Source organism: Anas acuta, chromosome 1 (assembly GCF_963932015.1).
Source record: "Anas acuta chromosome 1, bAnaAcu1.1, whole genome shotgun sequence".
NCBI lineage: Eukaryota > Metazoa > Chordata > Aves > Anseriformes > Anatidae > Anas > Anas acuta.
This window is the reverse complement of record NC_088979.1, coordinates 155,604,488-155,622,928: the sequence shown is the minus strand read 5'-3', so window position 1 is coordinate 155,622,928 and position 18,441 is coordinate 155,604,488. Positions and strand designations below refer to the sequence as shown.

General features: G+C 37.0%; 2 protein-coding genes across 11 annotated transcripts in view; one reads left to right on the top strand and one right to left on the bottom strand.

Moving 5' to 3' along the window:
* Window positions 1-7,312, bottom strand: part of TMTC3 (transmembrane O-mannosyltransferase targeting cadherins 3) — a 35,689-nt gene extending 28,377 nt beyond the window's left edge. For 2 of the 5 annotated variants that reach the window (XM_068667742.1, XM_068667768.1), the window contains exons 1-2: window positions 7,181-7,312; window positions 4,783-4,985 (exon numbers count right to left, since the gene is read on the bottom strand). The gene's annotated coding sequence lies outside the window, so the exon portion shown is untranslated. Of the gene's footprint in view, window positions 1-2,457; window positions 2,480-4,782; window positions 4,986-7,180 lie in introns of those variants that run through there. The other 3 variants (XM_068667731.1, XM_068667758.1, XM_068667748.1) reach the window with 3 other exon arrangements.
* The window catches only part of CEP290 (centrosomal protein 290), a 54,117-nt gene continuing 42,986 nt past the window's right edge, over window positions 7,311-18,441 (top strand). For 5 of the 6 annotated variants that reach the window (XR_011091412.1, XM_068667695.1, XM_068667679.1 and 2 more), the window contains exons 1-15: window positions 7,311-7,447; window positions 9,652-9,708; window positions 10,276-10,396; window positions 10,533-10,610; window positions 11,389-11,458; window positions 11,660-11,706; window positions 12,054-12,197; window positions 12,438-12,491; window positions 13,387-13,539; window positions 13,895-14,077; window positions 14,430-14,519; window positions 14,595-14,717; window positions 16,145-16,268; window positions 16,810-16,982; window positions 17,969-18,131. Coding sequence is in view for 5 of the 6 variants with exons in the window: in XM_068667695.1 (XP_068523796.1) it covers window positions 10,295-10,396; window positions 10,533-10,610; window positions 11,389-11,458; window positions 11,660-11,706; window positions 12,054-12,197; window positions 12,438-12,491; window positions 13,387-13,539; window positions 13,895-14,077; window positions 14,430-14,519; window positions 14,595-14,717; window positions 16,145-16,268; window positions 16,810-16,982; window positions 17,969-18,131 (1,504 nt within the window). In the remaining variant the exon portion in view is untranslated. Of the gene's footprint in view, window positions 7,448-7,513; window positions 7,624-9,651; window positions 9,709-10,275; window positions 10,397-10,532; window positions 10,611-11,388; window positions 11,459-11,659; window positions 11,707-12,053; window positions 12,198-12,437; window positions 12,492-13,386; window positions 13,540-13,894; window positions 14,078-14,429; window positions 14,520-14,594; window positions 14,718-16,144; window positions 16,269-16,809; window positions 16,983-17,968; window positions 18,132-18,441 lie in introns of those variants that run through there. The other variant, XM_068667686.1, reaches the window with a different exon arrangement.

Sequence of the window (18,441 nt, the reverse complement as noted above, 5' to 3'; positions counted from 1 at the left end):
GTTATTTCACCATCAGAAAAGTCTGTTTTAGATCTCTGAAAAAGCTTTATCATCAAAATTTTCTTATTTGCTCCTTGCCCTTCCCTACATTTCAAATGCCACCAATGCAAATACATGTCTGTAAGTTTTCCTCTTCAGATAAGTATTCGAGCCACAGACATTCCCAAACAATTCTTAACAACTTACTAAATTTAATGTAAGAAGCAAACACATGCAATAAAACGCATTGTTCTGGTTTTAGCAACAAGCCATGCAACACAGTGCTTGAACTGCTGCAAGCTTGGTAATCTCAAATGCATCCCAGCAGAGCGCCCTCAAACTTCTGCAGTGTGCAAAAGCTCACTTGGCAACAGAAGGGTATAAATAATCCATAAGGCCCCCCATTTTCCAGTAACCTGCTTCTGCAAGCAAGAGAAAAATGGGAAATGCAAGGCCACGTACAATCTGTAGGCTGCACAAAACTGCAGCGTGGATAATTGACTACTACTCACTTGCACTCTGGCCTTCTGAGATCTTATTTTTCTGGAATCTATGCTAAAGTCAGGAAAATCACTTTTTCCATCTGGTCTGACTGCAGGGTAGTTTAACATTCTTGCTGAATTAAAGCATACATATGGGAAAGGTGTCTTTGCTGCCCTTTATGACATATAGCATGACAAGGAAAGGAAGACTTATCATCAAAACCAGAATCTCTTATCTGCTGCTACAACTGAGTCCATCAAACTCCATATTCAGAACGGTCAACAATGAAGGAAGCTTATAAAAGCTAATCTGTACTCGCTACGTCAGACAGCAGTATGTCTGCCATTAATCTCTGAGGAAAATAGCAATTGCCATCTGGCAGCCAACACTCTTCATTCACATCAACTAATTAGCTCTCATTTTGACATTGGAAAGCAAGAAGCCATCTAAGGAGTATGCAAGACAAAGGAAGTCATAGATCATAGATGTGCAAGAGGCTGCTGAAGCTTTGGAATGCAAGTCATGGTGAGTGGATACACTCACTCCCTTGCTCACTCAACAGGCACATGGAAATTTGGTAGCAACACAAGCATGGGCTTGCAAGTGCCAGTATTCCACCATTCCGAGCGATGGATGTATTGATAAGTATCTGTAAAACATGCTGCTCAACAACTTTTGTTTTTATTTCTTTTTTAAACACAGGCTTGCTGTGATGGAGAACCACATAACTGACTGGTCCAACTCATGTAAACAGGTTGATTGTCCCTCAATATTTTTTACTTTATTTAAAAAAAAATAACTAACAGAAAAAAAGCTCACCAACCTTTTACTTTCATAACTCCTAAAACTGTACCTCTGATACTATAATCAGCCCTTGGGCTGTATGACTGTCAATTCATGATCTACGAACAACCACTGAGACCTAATTTGACTGTATAAAATCAGGACTGACAAGTACTTCATTTCCAAGATTTCTGCCAAACATTTTAATTTACAACAATACTTGAACCTGTCAGGAAGAATATACAGTTGAATATACAAATATTACAGTTTGCCACAAACAATAAGTGGCAAGATACACCTTGAGAGACATGCTACATGACTGTGAGAGCTGATTGTGGAAAAACAGTATGCGGAAGCCGCGTATAATGCCTGCTTGTTAGGCTAGTTTCCTCAAGATGTTTGACAGAAATTTGCATTCCACAATGCACCATTTCCATGCATGTTCATAGATACAAAGTTAAAAGGATGGAAAAAAAACAGAGCTCTCCAGCAGGTTTGGCTTGTAAGGCATGCAACCTTCCTCCCCCAGCACGCTGAGAATCCCTTACTGGTTCATGCAGTCGTTTTCAAGATTTACAGACAGTAGGAATATAAGAGAAAAAAAACAAAACACTTTTGGAGAAGTAGGAGAACAAGAAAACGTTTCTCCACAATCACAACCAAATCCAGGACAATACAAACTGATGAGAGCAGCATGCCTCAAAATACAGAAGTCTGCACAAAAAAAACGAACGAAAATACGCACAAAAACCAGAGATGCTCTGCATCCTTGCTTGGGAAATTTGGAAGTATGGATGCCCCCTTTTGCCCATATGAATTTAGGCGAAATTAGGTTGCATTTGCGGAGTACAGTTGCAGTCCTTAAAAAAACAACAGCTATCTACCACTCTACCATTAGCTATCAGCTAATAAACATGTTATCTGCCACCTTACATCAACATTTAAAGGAGACAATTTATGTTCAGATAAACCTTATGACCTAATTTTAGGAACTTAAATACATTTTAAATTTCTCTTCTTCTGGGTAATGGCACTTGCTTCTTTTACAACTCTGAAGGGTATGAATATTTGTTTTGATAAGGTCTGCTTCAAAGAAAACGCTTTAAGTAATACATGTATATTTCTTTTTTTAAAAAAATAATACTGGCAGTAATTGAATTATTGAAAACCATAGCATTTCTGTATGGGAAAACACCTGTACAGTCCACCTACCCCTCCTCAGCATTCGCTCAGCAAAGCTGAGTGGAACAAAACTATTCATTAAAGTTCATCTCAAACAGTTGCCCCAACTGCAAAGTTTTCATCTCTTCCAATTTTTCTATGAGAGCTCCTATTATTTCTGAAACAAATCAGCAAAATTTACATATTAATATTTGCAGCTTTTGACAGTTTTTTAAAATTTAGTTCATGCTCTCAAAAAACTAAAAAAAATCAACTTACTGTCCATAAAACAGAATTGTTAATATATTCTAAAGACTCCTGTCTATTATTCTAAGAATATTTTCATTGATGCTTCATTAAAGACTAAATATTAAAAATACACCTGACATTTTAATCACACAAAGATGTCAGCAACTATTCTGTGGAATTATCAATGCAAGTATCAATAAGGAATTAGTCTGTAACTCCACACAGTTACAGACTATTTTTTTTTCATTTTGCACACATAAAGCATTGTCTGTTAATGTGAAACATAATTATTATGTAAATCTCAAGGAACTTTATTTTGTGTATATTAATTAGGCATCTGAAAACAAAAGCAATTTACAAAGGGATCAGGAAGTTTCTTGAAAAGCTTTGCAAACAAACTAATGATCATTTATGCACATACCTAATCGTAAAGCGTGGGTTCTCCGCTCTCTCATTTGGAATTCTAAAACCAGCAAAGAGATACCCATACATGGAAGAGCTGCCAAAAAACAGCTGGGCAACTTATTTGCCTTGGATAAACGGACTTTGATAATAATTGACACCCTAAACTATTTAAAACATACTTAAAGCACACACAATTGACTTAAATTATCAAGTGTAATAAAACAACAGTTAAAACCACATTATTTTATTTTTTTTCACTGGAGCAAAAGTTAATCCAATACTGAAATGAGGAACACCAGCATTGATATATACAACAGACTGCCAAAGCCAGCAGCTTTGTCACTTTAAAATGGTGTTTTAATTCAGTACCTAAGGCTCCACTACTGTCCCCACTGGTCTTGCCTATTTACCTCCATTTTATTTTTTTTTTCTTGCTAAACCTAATACTCCTGCCAACTTGTTATCAATGTTTAATAATGGAAAGATATCACTATTTCCTTTCTGTTGTCTCTTTCCAACAAAGCCTTTAAAATTATCATCTCTTTAAAATGTCACTCCAAGGTACAACTCCAGTATGAATCAACTTAGATGCACAGCTGACATTTTAATGATTGGGCTTGGATCATACATGAGAGAAGGCAAGATGTATTTGGGAAGACAGGAGGAAGAATGTAAACCATGCCTGGACTCCTTTTCTTCTTGTTGAGACCCAGAACAGAACAAATATAACAAGAGAAGTTTCAATGCAGCAACTTTCTTCTGCAAATATGAAGCAATTTTCATTCCCTAGGAAGGGAATAGATACCCGTCTTCTGAAGCAGCACAGTTTTGAAGAATTGACTAGATGAAAAATGGCAGCTCTGACATAAGTAAGAACCTGTGCTGAATGCCAGAGGAAAGATTTCCCAGGGGGAAGACTGATAGGAGTTTGCTAGCAACCAAGTATTTTAACTAACACTCAGACATTTTAGGGTATCCTGGCACAGACAAGGATCAAAGCTTAAACATGGCTAAGAGGAAGATACTGGTTTAGCTGGTGGTTTAGCAGCTTCAGCTTGTTTCAACAGTCAGTTGAAATACAAATACCTGAAATACACAAATACACATGTAGGGTAATATATACCTTAAAATCATTAAGAGGACCAAACACTTCAGTAACACTTTATTTTTTTTTTCTTCCTAACAAGCCATATATTCAAACAAAAACAAAATACATTGTATATTTACACTGAACAACATGATTTGTTTCCTTAACAGGACACTGATGCAGAAACTGTCCCTAAAATAATGCTCAAACAGATTGACACTCAGTGTTCCGGAAAACACAAACAGTAGAAACTGTGTTCATTAACTCCAAAGAGCAGATGAACTACATTGGGTGGCATAAGCTGAAAAGACTCTGCTATTCATGTCCTTATTTAGCATGCTTGGTCTGTATATGATGACTTCTGTTTGTTTTCTTGTTTTGAAATGACATTTCATTTGATCTCTCATAATTCAGTTCTGAATTAGCTCTTTGAAATAGCATAGTGTTATCAAAACTGTGGCTTAACATGGATGCCTCACTCTTCCACCAGGGAGCTCTGCTATGGAACTAAAATGATTCCCAGCTCCAGAACTACAAGCATGTACTCTCACCAAACAACGATCAACTTACATAAGTGTTATACAGACAGAGATGTCAAGGCAGAAAAAAAAAAAATAAAAAAAAAATTAACTCACTTGCTCTAAGCCACTCTGCATTTTAAACATTTTGCCACTTTATGTGGGATTTACGTTTCCATTTCACTCTTTTCGTTTTCATTTTTCACGCCACCCTCAATATCTACTTTAGTTCTGCATCGATCTTCATTTGCTGCACTACAGAATTATAACCAAGATGTAGTTACACTGCCAGTATATGTAATCAGTATGTTATCTTGACTCTGTAACAGAAGACCACAAAAAAAAAAGAAAAGCTAAAACACATTAAACAGTTATATTAGCCTCTACAGCTTACTAAGCTACAGAATAAGATAAAAAAAGATGTTTCTATTCAGAGGCATCTTAACATAGAACAGTTTGGCTTGGAAGGGACCTTAAAGACCATCAAGTTCCAGGGACACCTCCCACCACACCAGGTTGCCCAAAGCCCCATCCAGCCTGGCCAGTGATGGGGCATCCACAGCTTCACTGGGCAGCCTGTGCCAGTGCCTCACCATTCTCTGAGTGAAAAATTTCTTCCACATATCTAATTTAAACCTACTCTCTTTTAGTTTAAGGCCATTACCCCTGGTCCTATCACTCTACTCCCTGACAAAGAGTCCTTCTCCAGCTTTACTGTAGGCCCCCTTTGGGTACCAGAAGGCTTCAATGAGGTCTCCAGGGAACCTTCCCTTCTTCAGGCTGAACAATCCCAACTTTCTGAGCTTGTCTTAATACGAGAGGCGCTCCAGCCCTCTTATCAGCCTCTTAGAGCTCCTCTGGAACAACTCTAACAGGCTGCTACTGCTACAAGGTCTTCCCAGAGCCTTCTCTTTTTCAGGCTGAACAACTCCAGCTCCTTCAACCAGTCTTCAGAGGAAGATGCTCCAGCTCTCTGATCATCCTTGTGGCCCTCCACCGGCCCTGCTCTATGTCCTTGTGCTGGGGGCCCCAGATCTGAACGCAGGGCTCCAGGTGGGGTCTCACAAGAGCAGAGCAGGACAATCACCTCCCTCACCCTGTTGGCCACACTGCTTTTGATGCAGCCCAGAATACAGTTGGCTTTCTGGGCTGCAAGCACACACTGCCAGCTCAGGCTGAGCTTTTCATCCATCAACACCCCCAGGTCCTTCTCCTCAGGGCTGCTCTCAATCCATTCTCTGCTCAGCTTGTGCTTGGGACTGCCCTGACCTAGGTGCAAGACCTTGCACTAGGCTTTGCTGAACTTCATGAACGTAACAAATGGGTTATTTTATTTCCTAAATCACAGGGGAATCAAAATCCATTTTCGGAAAGCTCATTTTGCAGCAAGGCAGCATTATTCTCTGTGGGTACCCTGCTTCACCTATAAAGTCACTTCTATTAAGAATTCATTGTTTTACACTCAATCATGACCAATTTTATTTTTTGCAACATTTTGCATTTTAGAAATACAATCCAGTCCCTCTTCCTTTTCCTTTCTTTACCGAAAGGGTTGTATTGGAATGGGTTGCCCAGGGAAGTGGTTGAGTCACCATCCCTGGAGGTCTTTAAAAGTTGTTTAGATGTAGACCTTAGTGACATGGTTTAGTGGAGCACTTGTTGGTGGTAAGTCAGAGGTTGGACTCGGTGATCTTGGAGGTCTCTTCCAACCTTGATGATTCTGTGATTTCTCTTCCCTTAACCACAAAGTTTACTCTTTCTACATAGAGAGATGTAACTAACCAACCTCTGGGTGAGATATAAGCCTTTACCTTCAATCAACAGTTAAGGCTTACGACATGGCCAGAACAAGTTACGTAATTAGGTGTGTCGAGCATCTTGCATCTTGTTCTTCATTAAATAGCAATGCTGATTAAGCAATCACAAAGAAAAGAAGTATGATTAATCCAGAAGAAGGTAAAAAAACAAAAGATTACCACCTTGTCTTTTGATTAAAAAAAAGAATTATCTTCAGCTTTTAACACACCCGTTGAATGAACACATAACATCTAAAAACACTTCAAGTAGTTGCTAGCTTTCCGTTTTTATTTAGGATGCGTTCACGCCTAGTTAGCTGTAACAGGGGACCCCGAACCTTTTGGGCCGTCGGACCACTACCAACGCTCAGCCCCCCTCGCTGGCTGGCAGCGCTCACGGGACCCCGGCAGTTTATGGATGCAGCGCTCCGGGGCCCGACCGGCGGCTACCTGGAGGCCGAGGCCACGCAGAGAGGCGCACACACACACCCCGGCACGGCCCGGGAGAGGGCACGCTGCCTCCGGGGCAGCCCCCGTTAGGAAATCCACGGAAAGGCGCGGAGCGGGCCGGGGAAGCTCGGGGGACCGAGGCCGCACCGAAGCGCGACCCCAAGCAGCGGGGAGCACCACCGCGGGCAGCGGCGGCTTCGCGGTGCCCTCCCCCGGGACCCCGCGAGCAGAGAGCAGCCCCTGCCCGCCGCCACCACCGCCCGCCCTACCTGACTGAGACCGCCGCGGAGCCGCCGCCGCCCCCAGCTGGCGCTGCCCAAGCGAAGGATGCCGGGACAGCGCTCCCCTCGCGGCTCCGGGGTGTGCCGGGAGCCGCGCGACATGCTGGGACTCGTAGTCCGCCGCGAGGCCCGCGTCTCCTTGTCTCTCCCCGCCCCTGCGCGTCTCCCGGTTCCAGGCACCGGAGACGCCGGGCGAGGCTGCGGGCATCGCCTGGCAGCGGCCTCCGTTGTTGTCGCCGCCGCCCTGGCGGAGCGGTGAGGCCAAGGGGCGGCCCGAGGGGCTGCGGCCGGGGCCTGCGCTGCCGACGGCCGGGGGGAGGCGGGCGGAAGGCGGCTGGGGCCGGGGGACCAGCAGGGGGGGCCCTGCTCCTGTCCCCGCTGAGGTGTCTGGGGGCCGTTGCCGTGACCGGGAGGGCCGGGGCGGGCAGTCCGTGAGTTCCGCAGGGTCTGAAACGGGGGCAGGGCTGGGATACGCTGCAGGGACGGCGGTCGGTGTGTCCCTGCGGCATCTCGGGAGGGAGTGTGGCAGTTGGAAGGGAATGGGAGCCCTGCACAAGGAGCTCTGTGGTGGGGATGTGGTGCTCTGAAGAGCAAGTGTATCAGAGCTAGTCTGGGTGACCTAGTTTGGAAATCCCAGGTAGCTTAATCTAGGTGAGCTCCGCTAAACTAACAGAAAGTTAGTGCATGTCCCACCTGTCTTTGCTGCTTCTTGATACTCAGTCTCGCTCAAGTATCTGTGACTGTGATATGCCTTCTACACACCATTATGGAAGAGGAGCAGCTGTTTGTGTTGGTGCCCAGTGCCACTGTGATGGCGAGGAATCTCTGTGGTGCTTGGGCTGCCTCTGCTTTGCGCAGTCTCTTGTAGGCCGTCCTGAATATCCTATCAAGTTCTGATAGTATGTGAACGTGCTCAGCACTCCTATTTTATCAGTCCTTACAGAACTTTATACCATCGGGCTATTTTTTGTATGTTTGGTGCCTAAAGAAAGTCAAGAAAATGTTGTGATGGCTACCATCAAATGCATGTATGTTTCACATTTTTTAGAGCCCTGATCTCCTTGTTTCACCTCACAGACCTTCTGTCAAATAAAAGCACACATTCTACCAAGCGGAAGGAATCAGCTAAATTTTAGGAAGAATTCACTTCCCTTTTATTGTCCTCCAATACGTATATACTGTAAAACATACTCCACACTTCACGCTTGTGCCCCCCCTATATCTTACTGTAGATGGTCTCCCAACAATTGTGATTATTTTGTTTATATCTCTCTTCCTTTTGATACCGTTTTAAGACTGATACTTTCTTAAAGTCATTTTATAAGTTAAGGAAAAGGAATTTTAAATGAGAAAGGTAGGGAAAGATCAACAGTCGTAAGGTTGTGCTTTTACTCTCAGAATAGATTTGATAGTCATATATTTATTTTCTACATCTCATTAAATGTTAAAATCTATATTAGTGTTAAAAATATATTAGTTAATCCAAGTAGCACTGGATGAACTGAGAAACTGAGAATACCAAGACCAGTTATGCACCTGCATGTAATTTTCTTGTATTTTCCTTTGTCATCTACTACAAAACATAAAACGCAAGATTTATGTACATATAATAATAGAATAGTTTGGGTTGGAAGGGACCTTAAAGAACACCTAGTTCCAATCTCCCTGTCATGTGCAGGGATACCTCCCACCAGACCAGGTTGCCCAAAGCCCCATCCAGCATGGCCTTGAACACTTCCAGGGATGGGGCATCCACAGCTTCTCAGCCTGTGCCAGTGCTTCATCATATTCTGAATAAAGAATTTCCTCCTTATATCTAATCTAAACTTACCTTCTTTTAATTTAAAGCTGTATCATCCTTACCAGCTCATGGTTTTTATGGAATGTGAGGTTTCTAAAACGTTTAATGAACACTGAAGAAATGATAAATACAGGGGGGCTCTGAAGTAATTCTCATATTCAAAGAAGATGAGGAAAGGGTGATTTTTATCTTCCCTTAGGGGTAAAGGTAGATTTCAGAGTTTTACAGCTCTTCTCTCAGGTTGCTCACAAATATATTCTGTGAAAGTAATACCTGTTCAGACTTTCATTAAAGATGGAAGTTTCAGTTGTTGAATGTGTAAATGATGAACAGTGAATGAGGGAACAGATCTTGAGATACACTTAGCATACACCTTTGCTATGGTTATTGATTCAGCTTGATTTTTTCCAGTAAAATATATATCCTTTTTGCATCATCAAGTTTATTGAATATTAATGAATTAAGTGACCTAGTTGGTTTTATTATTGTTTTCTTTATTTTCCTAACCATTTATACTATATTTATAATTTAAGGGCAATATGTAAATAAATTTTTGAAATGTGACAGAATCTGCTTTTTAAGGTTTGGCAATATAGGTCAGAGACAGCTCTGAAAAACATAATAATCCAAGTCTTCCAATCTCTTTTGTCTTTTTCAGGTATTGCATTGACTTCCAGGTACATGACAAGTCACCGTCACCTATAGCATCTGGCTGGTAAGCAGTAGAGTAGAACAAAACTGTGCATTACTTCCAATTTATATATTTGTCAGTTTGCAGTCCTGTCTCAATTCAAGTATTCTAATCAAAAGGAAAGGATGCTTAATGCAAGAGTTTAGTATTTTAGAAATTAATATCAAGAAATGGACGCTTGTGCCATCAGACTGAAGCAGGTGTTGGTTAAATATATAGGAAATAACAATTTTATCAATATAAGGAAATTTTTATCATGCAAGGGCAGATTCAAGAGAAATTGGGAAGAACTGAATAACGTTTAGAAGTGAAAATTGAGGTTTCACATGCATCTTGATGTTCAGGGTTTGAATCACAAATTCTTTGATTTTGCATGATGTAATTTTAACTTAAAACATGGTTTCACTATAGTCTACTTATTTGCAACGGAGCAAAATGTGAACTGAATGTTAATCAATATATTTATTAAAAAATCCATATGGTTATTAATATCATTTGTATTGTTCACTAGCCTACTTTAAGTCATATGATAAACAACTGATGGGCAGTGCTAATGGCTCATAATTGTTATTTCTATATTTTTTTTCCAAGAAAATACTATAAAATCAATATGGCACCCATTTTAGATTGGAAGAAGCTTATGAGAGTTGATCCAGATGCTTTGCCTAGTCAAGAGGAACTGGCAGACAGATTGCTAGAGACTGTGTCCAAGGTACTCAAGGGGAAAACAGAACATACTAGTTTTGCTATGCATTCTCCTCTACACTATCTCTTGTCTGTCACATACATAAATGCTTTATTTTCTGAATTTCATCGATATTTTTATAAAAACACTGTTGTCTCTTTAGGTTGACGGGAAAAACTTGAAAAATGAAACTCCTGAACAGTTGATACATCTTTTTAAAATTACTCAGTCACTAATGAAGGTTTGTATTAATCCTCACTTACTACAGTTCTGTAGGTACATCTGCTTATTTTTTATTTCAATGAAAACATGATTACTTTTTTTTTTTCTTTCTCTTTTCCTGAATTGAGTGTACTGGTTACTCTTAACAAGGATTTGTGTACTAAATGTGTACGTGCAACAGAGTAACTGTTGGCAGCAGTTGGGGTTATGGCATGTACCAGTGGGAAGCGAAGTGAACAGGTGAACGTAGTTATGTAGTTAGGGAATCTTAGTTTTACAGGTAATGCAAAGATATTTCACAAATAAGTTAGATGTAGTAAGTAATTTATTATGATTTTAACTCTAATCAAAGTTTTTATGGTAGGGTGATGTTTTGGAGTAACTTTAAAACTGTCACTGCAAATGTAAGAAACTTGGCTACCCTAAAACTGGTCCTATAAGTCTATTGCATTTTGTATTTGCTCATAAACATACCAAAATCAAGAAATAAAAGCTGCACAGGTTAGCACATTGGTTTTAGGTTGTTTTTTTGTTTAATTATTATTTTTATTTTTTATCACTATTCTCAGCTACATACTTTTGAATGTTCAGACAGCTGCTTAGAATAAATTACTAAAGAAAATATTTCAACAGTCTGAAGTTCTTAATTGTAGGGAAAATAAGCGGTTTCCTTTGTTTGAAGAGAAAAATGTTCTTTTGTAAATGTTTTCATACTTCTAAACGCATGGTCCATGAAATACTCTTCTAATTTATGTTAGTAAATCTTTTTTCTTTGCTTACTATGCTTTTTTTGCCAGATGAAAGCTCAAGAGGTGGAGCTGGCACTGGAGGAAGTTGAAAAAGCTGGGGAAGAACAAGCCAAATGTGGTAAGCAAACCTTAAGCTATTCATAAATGATTTGTTAAATATAATATATTTGTTTCTTTTTAATTTAACAGAGTGAATAAAATACTGACTGATAAAAAGTCAGTTGCTTCAGAGGGGCCAAATATTTAAAGGCTGCGAAGTTAACATTGTTGCTTTGTGTACTTTGCTGGTTAATTCTCTGTGTCTACTCTATTTTAACAGAAAATCTATTTAAAACAAAAGTGATGAAGCTGGAAAATGAATTAGAGGTATGTTTTAAAATTTTGTTTATAGAATGGTGCTTTTTATATTTTTTACAATACTGTTTTAAATAGCTAAGGAAACATAATAGCCTTAAGGTTTAGTTAATTCTTTTTACTAGCTTATGAATATTCACCAGCGTCCTTTTTATAAAGACTTGCATCTACAATAAAATTGTCTTTATTTGAATAAATCATTTTTTTAATTAATTCTTTTTTTTTTCTTTTTTTTTTTTCAAAAAGAAGCTAGTGAGACCTTCCTGTTGCTTTTCTTGAACATTAGGCTTAGTATCCCTCCCCTCCCACTATTTTGAAGAACAGTACTATATTTATTATATTGTTTTAATGCTCTTAAGATGGCACAAAGATCTGCTGCTGGTCGTGATACTCGTTTTTTGCGTGATGAGATCCGCCAACTGGAGAAACAAGTAGAACAAAAAGAGAGACAGTTAACAGAAATAGAAAAGGAATTGGAAAAAGAGAAGAAAGTGAATGAACAGGTAAGAATGGCTTGAAATCTCTAAACCAGTTCTGGAACTGTGTTTGAAAGTTTCATGTTTTGAAAAGTGCCTCTGAAATTTAAAAAAAAAAAAAAAAAAATAGGACCACTGTGCATTCATTTTCTGTTTTGTTTCTGGGTTCGTTGCTTTCATAGTTTATGTTAGCAATATACATGCATATATATGTATATATATATATATATACACACACACAATAAGGATTTTATCATCTTATTCTAGCTTGCTCTTCGAAATGAAGATACAGAAAATGAAAACATCAAATTAAGGAGAGAGGTTAGTAAAGAATTAATACTGATAAACAATATATATTATTAGTTTTCTACGTATTTTGGGGGAGTGATATGGTATTTAATTCTGTTCTAGATTATCTCCTAGGTACTGGTACAAATAGATTATTAGATTTTAATCAGATTTCACAAATTTATCATAGATCTGTTCAAGGGAAACTTAGTTAATTGAGGTTAGGAGCTGTCTATGCTTGAATTTACACAGCCCTAAAATACTTTGGCTTTGGACTTTGTCTTCTTGAGCAGTTAGTATTTTTCTTAAATTCTATTGACAAGTAGATTTGATGAATAGTGGACAGGATTTGGTTTAAGCTTGCTGCTTTTGCTAAGATAATTTTTTTACAAAAAGTAGCTAATATAAGAACAAATTAAAGATAGAGTTAACATTCTTTAATACTTTTTTCTTAAATCAGTCTCTTAAAACATTTCTTCTGGTTGTTTTTATACCTTTATTACCTCTAATCTTGGTCTGTGGCAGAATAAAATGGACAGCAACAATTACAATTAATGTTCTGGTGGAAACTTGAGAATTCCTCAGATGTGCCCATTTACCTACATGCATGTATGTATGTATATACACACATGCACAGGTATATGGAAAATTTTCCTTTGTTTGGACTTTATGTTGATTCCTATTTAGAATTCTAAAACAAAGATAATCTAATATTTTTCATGCTTTATTCTCTTGGTCTTGTTCTCTCCTTTTTAATCTGAAGAAAAAACAAATAAAGAAAAAGGTGAGGCTTCTTAAATTTTTAAAAGCAGACAGTAGGAATTTGTATGGTGTTTGTCTTAGCTCTTTGTGTTAGCTTATTAGAAAAGCAACAACTTAGTCTTCAGCTCTTCAAAATAGATTTATTTTTGGATTGCTTTCTGTGCAGAATGAACAATTACGTCAGGATGTAATTGACTATCAGAGGCAAATAGATTCTCAAAAAGAAACAGTTCTGTCACGAAGAGGAGATTATTCTGATTACAGATCTCAGTTGTCCAAAAAGAACTTTGAGCTTGTCCAGTATTTGGATGAAATTCAGGTAAAATGGATGCTGTTGAGTATGTCTTTCTGACAATAGTATTTTTCATAAAGCTATGCCAATTTACAGACTAAGTGACGCGGGGCAAGAGAATATCTAATGCAGTTGGGTTCTGTGATTCATAAACTCTCAATCTGTGAATGTCTGAGGTATTGAAGTTACTGACATGGGTCTTTTAGAGTAATTTTTTAGTGCTTAGTCATTAGGATTTGTTGAAATTGAGGATCCAGAGGTGAAATACTCTCTTCTGTGCTACTTTATACTTTCTAGCATTACATTTAAGGTAGCTTTCAATTACTGGTTATTCCGGTATTAGGATGCATACTTTTTAAAAGCAGTTGCTTTAATTCTGCAGAATTTGACTGAAACTAATGAGAAGTTAGACATTCAAAACCAAGAAATGAGAAAGAATCTTGAGGAATCAGTGCAAGAAATGGAGAAGATGACGGATGAATATAATAAAATGAAACTAATTGTGCAACAATCCGATACTGTTATGGATCAGTTAAGAAAGGAGAAAGAACAGTACAAATTTCAAGTAAGAACTAACTTATATTATTGAATATATTTTTTTGCTTTTATATTGTATCATCATATTTTTCTGTAAATTCAAAAATGTTCAACAACTCCAGTTAAAGCACACTGCTGAAATACTTACTAAAAATAGTGATCTTTAAGCTTGATGCAAATTTTAAAACTTGATTGCAGATCACAAAATACTTTCATAAAGAATGTTAGAGTTCATGTGTTCTAGGAGCCAGAACTATACCTTGCTGCCATAATGCTTTTCTGCTAAGTTGTATGTGTGCATTTGTTTGTGTGTGTGTATGTGCATGTTGTTTAAGCAAAACACTTTTGTGATACCATATTGATCCAAATTGCATCTCTAGGTCCAGGAGCTTTCAGACCAGCTGAAAGCAAAGAATGAGGAAGATGATCCACTCATGGCAGCTGTAAATGCAAAAGTTGAAGAATGGAAGGTACTTCTAATACTTCTCGGCTAATTTTTAGGAATTGCTTCAAGTATTCTGATGGTATTTTATCTTCCTTTTCAGAAAATCTTAGCTTCAAAAGATGATGAACTCATAGAGTATCAGCAAATGTTGTTTAACATGAAAGAGGAAATAAAAATGGCCCGTCTTGATGTAGACAGAAACAGTATAATGGCCCTTCAGCAGGTACAGTCCATGTGATAAATTACACACACAGAAATTACCATTCTTTAGGTAAGCTAGTGACCAAATAATTTAGTCTTTCCTAGTTTGCAAAGACCAGAATCTGTGTCATTCACATTTGAGAATTACAAGGCAGGTTGATTTATTCCACTATGAGGTTAGCATAATATTGCACAAATGAATGTTCCCTTTCTGTATAAATTGAGCTTTTGGTAGTTGGTTCTGTTACTTTCATATTTATCTTTTCTAACTATTACAAGAATGACTGTTTTAACACCTAAGCATCCAGAATATAATGCTGTTAAATTACAGTAAATTGGTTAGTCAAGGAAAAGTATTACTTAGAGGTTTTAACTGTTGTGTCCTCTTGTCTTGCTTGGTGCTATACTGTTCAAGTTTGTGGTTCAGCATGTTATAGAGCTAGCAGAATTAAGTGCCTCTTTTATTAATCTCAAATTAGATAATTCTTCATGATCTTATATTTCCCCACTTTATTGAAAAACTATCAAACATTCAAAAAATTTCCCAGCCCTTTAGGAGCCCCAATATCAATCAATATGCTTTCCATAATGTATACATATCAGAAGGATTTCCTGCCTTCTTCAAGTGTTTTTTGAATAAATGTATCATTATGTATAATCTTACCGAAAAAAAGGATTAAAAAAAAACAAAAAAACTTAAGTTCCAATTAGCCTCTGATGATCAGAAGGCAAAAACATCTGAAAAAAGTCACGAGCATTTTATTCTGAACAGTTTTATGGAAAATAGCATATTTTTAAATAAGGCATTTAAAAATTAAATCAAGTTACAGCATTGTGTAGTAACACAATACTTGTTGTGGTTCAATATATGTTCACATATGAAACGGTTGTAGTTAGGTCTTCACAACTTTGCTAAGCGGTGTATCTTTAGATTTAAAATGTGGTGATATTTTACCTCTAAGAAAGACTGAGCTTTTGTTTTTTCATAACATTGGTGTAAAGTAAGGTCAGCAACTCTTGAGACTTTTATATTGTAATTATTTTCTGAAACTTTTTTCCAACTCTATTTTTTCTTTTTATATATATATTTATTCAGTGTCAGTGTGATAGTATTGTGTGAATGCTTTATTTTTACTCTTTCTTTTATTTTTCCTGCTTTGCCTTTATCTATCCAACTTCTAGATAATTTCTGAACTCTATGTTGTAAGTACAGTATGTTTGCTTGTTATATAATTTTATTGGGTCTTTTTATTAGCTGCATTTCATTTCTCCATTTTGATTTTGAAGCAATGTGGTGTTCTGTATTGGTAGTTTCCCTGTCAGTAAAACATTTCTTTAATGGAGCTTTTTTTTTTTGGTGTATGTGTGTGTGTTAAGTGTGTAATGTGCCAAAGTGAGATGGTCAGTGAAGAATTTCTTCTTTTTTTTTTTTTTTTTTTTTTTTTTCAGGGTGTGCAAGAACGAGATGCTCAGATAAGACTTCTAACTGAGCAAGTTGAACAGTATACCAAAGAAATGGAACAAAATGCGTTTCTTATTGAGGAATTAAAAAATGATCTCCAAAAAGATAAAGGTAAGTTTTATTTTAAGGTATATTTAAAAGAAAATAAGAAGCAAAAAATTTGCCATATATTCTTTATTCTTTAGAAATACAGAAAAATGTTTGCCATATTTGAGTAACAGTACTCTAAAATTTTTGTTCCTTTCCATTTATCAAGTATGCAAAATGGTTTAAATTTATTTACAGTACTCCAGTGGGTTTTAGAGGTAATATAGTGCCTAATAAAACTATACCCGTATAGTTAATTAATGTTACATATATATGTAATAATGTTACATATTACATACTTTATAGGTTAGAGTATAAGATACGTCTCAGCTCAGCTTTGTAAAGAGTTGCAAATGATTGCTAACATAATTCAAAACAAATTCCCTTTTGTGCATACTTGAGGGTTGTTTGATTGAATGATTAAAAAAAAGCAATAATATATAGTGTTTTTTAATTACTTATTTGAGAGCAGATAATGAAGATCTTTATAACATCATGTGAAGTGTTTCTTGCTGAGACAGAAAGAATTCTTGGTTGAATCGTTGATCAAGGTTTATCTTTCCAGGTCTTTCAACACTTGCTCAGCAGAATCGTTTAGGAGAAATGCAGGAAAAGTTAAACTTGCTAGAAGAGAGAACAAAGGAAGCTGAGAAGTCTGCAGAACTAGCTGAAGCAGATGCTAAAGAAAAGGACAAAGAACTTGTTGAGGCTCTGAAACGAATGAAAGACTATGAACTGGTAAATAATTTGTCAGAGTGGACAGGCTATTTCATCGTATTTTTAGCAGAACATTTTCTGCTTGCATTTTTATTGACATTGTTCTAATTAGAACTTAAATGAATGACTTCTGATGCTATTTTCTTTTTCTTTCATTATGCCTTTAGAGGTTACTGATTGCATGTTTGTTAACCATACTTAACTTTTGCAAGTTGACAATTTTAGTATATGAGTAGGGGCTTCCGAAACACGTTGAACATTAATTGAATTACCAAGATAGGATTCTTCAAAGAATCCTGTAATAAGAGGGTTCAATATTGAAATATGTGGAGGTTACTGTGTAATCAGAAGATAGGTTTGTAGGAACTGATTTTATTCAGCACCTCTGTTTGCAATCAGCGCAGTGCTTATAGACTGGAAAACTTTTTTTTTCTTATTAAGTAAGGTTTTAATGATTTGTTAATTTAAATAGTATGTATTAAAAATATTCAGATACCTCAGAAATTGCGTGTACAGTGAGCATAAAAAAGATAACATAAAAAAGATTAGCACTCTTTTGGTGAAATCTGTATTTGTGATAAGTGGATTTCAAAGGTATTTTGGAGTTAAGCAAGACTGAAAGTCTTGGTGTCCTGCATTGCAATCATGAAAAATCACAGATAGTATGGCATTTTTTCTAGAAAATGTTGTTTGTGTGAAAAATAGGCATTGCAGTTAGGAATTACTGAATGCCATGGTCAGAAAAATGAATATGCTTTGCTTTAGTGGACATTGAGTCAACTCCTTTGAATCCCTATAATCTTCAGGATTTTTTTCACTTCACTTTACTATTGTCTTTCCATAACTTATCAACGGTCTCCTATGCTTGTTAGTATAAGTTTTCAATCATAGTCTTTTCTTCTTGTTTTGTTTCCAAATAGTGTCATCAACTTTGTAAAGATGAAACACAGATTCATAATTTATTTTTCCATGTGATCTGTTTATAATTCCCATTTGGATTTTTACAGGGAATATATGGTTTGGAAGAGGCTGTTGCTGAAATAAAGGATTTAAAAAAGCAAATCAAAATAAGAGATCATGAGATTGAAACGTTAATTAAGGAAGTCAATAAACTTGAACTGAAAATAAATGATTTTCTTGATGAAAATGAAGAGCTTAGAGAGCGCTTAGGTATGGTGTATCTGTTATATTTTCAATTTTTTATTGTGTAAGAATTGAAATAGCATTGTGTCATGGACATTTTTACTATACCAAGTAACAACTTGGTATACTTATATATTATATTAGCAGACTAATACTTATGTATTACTTATACAGGCTAATACTTATGTATTAGTCTGCTAATATTTGCAAGTAGTTTCAGTTAGGATAAAAAGAGTGTATGTACATGTCTAAAGTTTAGCTTACAGGTTGCTTTGAGCATAGAAAGCAGGGAAATAGGTTCCATGTTGCTTTTTTTGTTGTTGTTTTTGATTCCTCC